Source organism: Ochotona princeps, chromosome 19 (assembly GCF_030435755.1).
Source record: "Ochotona princeps isolate mOchPri1 chromosome 19, mOchPri1.hap1, whole genome shotgun sequence".
Taxonomy (NCBI): Eukaryota; Metazoa; Chordata; class Mammalia; order Lagomorpha; family Ochotonidae; genus Ochotona; species Ochotona princeps.
This window is the reverse complement of record NC_080850.1, coordinates 35,488,686-35,494,685: the sequence shown is the minus strand read 5'-3', so window position 1 is coordinate 35,494,685 and position 6,000 is coordinate 35,488,686. Positions and strand designations below refer to the sequence as shown.

At 39.7% G+C, this 6,000-nt stretch overlaps 1 protein-coding gene across 4 annotated transcripts in view; it reads right to left on the bottom strand.

The window, feature by feature from the left end:
* Window positions 1–3,579: 3,579 nt before the first annotated feature.
* The window catches only part of CDKL3 (cyclin dependent kinase like 3), a 40,310-nt gene continuing 37,889 nt past the window's right edge, over window positions 3,580–6,000 (bottom strand). For 3 of the 4 annotated variants that reach the window (XR_004996590.2, XM_058677211.1, XM_058677210.1), the window contains one exon: window positions 3,580–4,535. Coding sequence is in view for 3 of the 4 variants with exons in the window: in XM_058677211.1 (XP_058533194.1) it covers window positions 4,516–4,535 (20 nt within the window). In the remaining variant the exon portion in view is untranslated. The remainder of the gene's footprint in view (window positions 4,536–6,000) is intronic. The other variant, XM_036497078.2, reaches the window with a different exon arrangement.

Here is a 6,000-nt window from a genome sequence, read left to right as displayed (position 1 = left end):
AACGAGAAACAGTACGGGTGGGCAAAGGCTCAGAGACGACAGCACTGCTGTTGGGCTCTAGAAACTGCAAGGAAGCCAGTGGGCTTGAGAACAAGCAACAAGGAAACAGTAAAGCAGGCGCAGTGGCAAAGTGCGGAGGGTCTTGCTGACTATGATAAGGTTATGGTTTTTCTTCTGGGTGGAGAGGTGGGAGGAGTTCAGCAGAACAGTGACATCATCTGGTTTAACCTGTATTAAGAACTCATAAAGTGGAACAGAAGGAGAAACAAGGAGAACCATCAGTAAGGCAAGAGATTCTGTGAGGAGCAGTGGAGGGGTAAAAAGTGGTCAGGCCCTGGAAATACTCAAGAGATTGAATTGGAGGTTCTACTATATATATATATTTCCAGCCCCTTTTTACATTTTAACCTACGATTAGCTACATTTTTGCACCTGTAAGTTAACAGCAGCCTATGATAATCATGTGACTGATCACAATGTTTTCTCAAAGCATGGCCTGAGAATTTCAATGGACTAGGCTAGTGCTGTGGCAGTGGGTTGGGCCTCAACCCATAATGCTAGCATCCCACATGAGCAGGAGTTGGAATCTCAGCTGCTCTCCTTCTGATCCAACTCCCTGCGGGTGTCCTGGGAAGGCAGGAAGCAGTCCACCTGTTTGAGTTCACATATTCAAAGTGGGAAACTTGGATGGCATTGCAGGCTCCCTGGTTTTAGCCTGGCCCAGTCCCAGCAGTTGCAGCCATTTGGTGAGTGAATCAAAAGGCAGAATAACCTTTTCTGTGTCTTTTTCTCTGTGTAACTCCGCCTTTTAAATAAATAAATTTTTTTTAAAGATTTATTCATTTTATTACAGCCAGATATACAGAGAGGAGGAGAGACAGAGAGGAAGATCTTCCGTCCGATGATTCACTCCCCAAGTGAGCCGCAACGGGCCAATGCGCGCTGATCTGAAGCCGGGAACCTGGAACCTCCTCCGGGTCTCCCATACAGGTGCAGAGTCCCAAGGCATTGGGATCCCATATGGGCGCCAGTTCTATTCCCAGCAGCTCCACTTTCCATCCAGCTCCCTGCTTGTGGCCTGGGAAAGCAGTCGAGGACGGCCCAAAGCCTTGGGACCCTGCACCTGTGTGGGAGACCTGGAGGAAGTTCCTGGCTCCTGGCTTCGGTTTGGTGCAGCACTGGCTGTTGTGGTCACTTCGGGAGTGAATCATCGGACAGATCTTCCTTTCTGTCTCTCCTCCTCTCTATATATCTGACTTTGAAAAAAAAATCTTTAAAAAAAAGGTGTGGCTTTTTCAACTTTAAAGAAAATGTTAACTGTATGCAGAACCTTAGTCTTCAGCTGAACTCCGCTCTGTCTTTTTAAATTTTAGGGTACCTTCACAGTAAGTATCATCATAATCCCAGAGCTCTTCCTCACCACTGCAACACATGCTTTCTTTATCCTTGGATGTCCTGCCTGAGTCAACCGATGCCAAGGGATCCCCTGAACTGGGCCACCTTTTTCCCGTGGTTTTTTGTTTGTTTATTCTTTCATTCTGGCTTGCTGGAAAACCGTGGCCTGGCTGAGGCTGCCCAGAGCAGCGTCGTCTCCATCATCTTCATTCTCTTTTACTTCCTCAATTTCTCCTTCTGGTTCAGAATTTTCCCTTCCTTCCTTCCTTCCTTCCTTCCTTCCTTCCTTCCTTCCTTCCTTCCTTCCTTCCTTCCTTTCTTTCTTTATCTTTCTTCTTAGAGGTTCACAGTCTCCAAGTGTATTTTGAGAACAGGGATAATTTAAGTGTGTACTTTCCCCAAATTCATAGCACTCAGGCTTATTTTCATCTTTGGATGAGTTCAACTGCTCTGCTGCTGTTGATAGCAACATCTTTTATTACTCTTCTAAATGTCTGTTATTACCCTAGTGCACTTCTGCACACTCTATACAAAACAGCATGATTGCAACCTCTTTACTCTTTTATCTTTATCTTTCATTGTAGCGACCTTTGCTCATCCACCACTCACTTTGTAACCTTGACTTCTGCTGTCCCCTCGCTGTGGCCCAGGCATCGCTAGTCCTCACAGGAGCAGGTCCAAAAAGCAGCCCCTAGCAGCCACTGGCCCGGTGGGCAGCAGGCCTCTTCCTAATTCCTTAGCTTAACTTTTAGTTCTAACCATGACTGAATAACAGGTATTGAGTCTAACTGTAAACAATAATAAAACTAGGTATAATACATAATTGTTTTCAAACACTGGAGAGTAGCTAAGGGTCAAGTGCACTGGAAATATGACAACAGCTCTAAATATACAGGCATCTAATTGAGCTTCAAAAACACTGACATAGATGACAGAAGAAACAGACAAATCCACAATTACAGTTTAAGATAACACTATTCTTTCACTACTAATATTTTTTTCTTTTCTTATTTCCCACTACTACTAATAAATGTGACAATGCTCAAAAAGTTTCAAATTTTGGAGCATTCTGGATTTCAGATTTTTGGATTAAAGTTGCTCAAGTTATATAGAAAGTCCTAAAGAATATAAAAAATATATAGAGCAGAAGGGAAGGGAGAGAAAAAAAGCAGGAGTGACAGGGTCCTGCACAATAGACTAATGGTTAAAGTCCTCGCCTTGCAGATGCCAGGATCTCATATGGGCACTGGTTCATGTCCCGGCAGCTCCACTTCCTCTCCAACTCCCTGCTTGTGGCCTGGGAAAACAGCTGAGGACAGCCCATTGGAACCCTGCACCCATGTGGGTAACCCAGAAGAAGCTCCTGGCTCCTGGCTTCGAATCAGGTCAGCTCTGGCCATTGCAGCCACTTGGGGAGTGAACTAGCAGATGGAAGATCTTTTTGTCTCTCCTTCTCTCTGCAAGTCTGACTTTCCAATAAAAATAAATTAATTAATTAAAAAAAACGGAGTGACAGAAAGAAGAAATCTACTAAAAAAGTAAATTTTGCAAGGTCTCAAGAGAAAACATTAATATAAAACAAACTGTACCCCTGTAAGCTACCAACAGATAAGTGGAAGATGAAATTTAAAAGGAAAAAATAGACAAATATAAAAGCTCAAAAAATGTAAAAGCAAAACTATTTGTAATATAAAAAACAAAACACATTGGAATAAATTTAAGATGTAAGATTATAAGAAAATATTGCTTAGTGAAATTAAACCTAAATTAATGGAGAGATTATATCATGCTCATGTATGGGAAGTCTCACTATTGTTAGGAAATTCATGCTCTTCAAATGATGTATAGATTTCCCAAAAATGCAGCTGAAATTCTAGTAAGCGTTTTTACACAAATTGACAGTCATTTACACTGTTGCAAGCATAAACAAATACGTAAATATGATAGGCAATGGCCAGACTTGTAACTACCAAAATCTACCACATGGACAAATCTAAATTACTCTGGAAGAAATTAGTTGTTAGAGCCCAGTCATTATTTTCTAAAAGATAAATGTCACAATATTTTAATAAAAAGATGAAACTTTCACTTGCTTTTTCATGTTTATTTAGTGAGAACAAACCTATATAGAGTAATGTAATTTCTCAATTTTTAAAAGAATAGGACAATTTAGAAGTTCGGTTGTGTTATAATTTAAATGTATCCTACTAGAAATGCAAACCAGAAATCTATCTGTTAATACTATTTGGAGAGGGAAGTCGGGGAGGTCATTTGGGTGATGTCCCCACCATGGCATGAGGGACCCTGTAAGGAAAGGCAGACCTGAGCCAGCCTGCAGGTTCTATCTCCTCATTGACCCCTTCCACCACCTCACCACAGAGCCCCTGTCGCATGTTAGCACCATATTCATGGATTTCCTTCAGAACTGTGAGGTTAATAAACTTATATTCTTCACAGATCACTGTTTGTACAGTTATAGCATCATGATAGACTAAAGAAGTAGTGTACCCTCCTGGGTTGGGATATGATTTGCTTTATGAATTAGGATAAGTCTTCAGGCATAAAAGGCACTATCAGATGGAACTAGGAAAATGCAAGAGTGCTGGCAATTGTTTGAAAGGGTAAAATAATTTAACATTTGAGTATTATATCACTTTTAGTTATTTTTAAAATACTTTTACTGCTGATCCACAGAACAAATTTTTTCAACATGTATTGATAACAAATAGCTTTTAAAACAATAAGTCAGGTATCTCCTGAAGAACTCAGGTCAGAAAGCCTGGGCGTTCTAGGAGATAACTAACGCAAGGCTGTGTGACCATGAGAGGCAGAGATCAGTGTGAGCACAGTGCGTGTCCTGTGACAGGATGTGACACCACTTAGCAATCATACTAAGAACAGAGGTAGGCAGAGAGGAGATGACTTTATATACTCCCAAGTAAAGCATACAGAGATATTAGAAGAAAGAATAAAACTGAATATACTGTAATAACAAAACAATATGTATGATGTTGCATGGCTATTGTATGTAAAAAAGGGAAGAGTTGTCAATTTGTATTTTTAAGAGAATTTGAAAGACACTACCAGAAAAAAAATCTGTTCCTCTTCAAATTCTTCCCCTCACAATGGCCATCTCCACCCTAAAATGAGAAACCAAGCTAGTAAGAACCAAGAATAAGAATGTAAACATACTCTGATTATATGTAAATTATTAAATTATAAACATGCCAGTCAGGCTAAAAGATTGGCTTCAATGTTTTGCTCAGTTTCCACCCTTGTAAGCAATCTTCATGATACACCTGAGTGCCACTCCAGAATATCTAGTGTTAAAACCAAACTCAGACCTGTGACGTACTAGGCTAAGCCTCTGTCTGTGGTGCCAGAATCCCGTATGGGTACAAGTTCCAGTCCTGGCTGCTCCTTTTCTGATCTCCAGCTCCCTGCATGTGGCCTGGGAAAACAGCAGAGGATAGCCCAAGGCCTTGGGACCCTATACCCACAGAGGAGGCAGACCCAAAGGTAACTCCTAGCTCCTGGCTTTTGAACTGGCCCAGCTCCAGCTACTGCAGCCATTTGAGGAGTGAACCAGCAAGTGGAAGACCTTTCTGTCCTTCTCTCTGTAACTCTACCTTTCAAATAAAAATAAATCTTAAAAAAAAATGAAGTGGTGCAACCAAGGTCACACGGTTATCAGACAGTAGTTTTGTAGTAAATGTAGTAAGAAAAAATAAAACAAACACAAGTGCTTTCACACATTAGGTTCTCACTTCATCACACAATTAAAACTTATCTTTCTCTAACGATAAAAGCTCTGAACCAAAGCTAACAATGGCCAAGACTAAATAACACATGATCAAATAAAGTATGATTTAAAGTAAGCTGTAGTTTTATAAATTCATGTTCAAATTAAGAATACATTAAAAATTTAAAGATTATAAATCTAAAACCAAATTTAGGTGAATATATATATAGTCACATAAGATTTATGATGTACCTATTGATCTCTCTAGTCAGCATTTTTGTGCATATAACATTAATAGTAATGATTTTTTTTTAAACCATACAGTGATTCTGGGATTCCCTCTCTTTCAGTTTGTGTATTTCCTGTATTCTAAAAAGTAAATAGAAACAGGACCTTAATTGAGGAAATGGTGAGTGTTTGGCTAAGGAGACACATACAGCCAGATATAAAATACCTGTACTTTGCACCTGTGGCTTATTTGATAAGTTACAGTGGAACTCTATAATAAAGGTATTCCTCACTCTCATAATCAAACAGAAGTAAAGGTGGTGCTCCCAGGCACCCTTCCTTTCCACTTACAGGAAGGGAGAGAGGGTCTCTTTCTGGTCAAAATGCCTAATGATGTATGCATGCACTACTTCAATATACTGCAAAGACACTTGAAAGTGTTCACTATACAGCTGCAAAATACCCAAATCGGATTAATTAAAAACAGGTATCAATGGCAGATCCAAGAATAGCATAATTAAGTTGCTATTTTCTATCTTGAATTTTTAAAATGTCCCATTTTCTTAGACTTTAAATTATGAGTTCAAAATTCTGGACATTTTCTTATTTCTGACATTTAATGTTTATTTTTATCT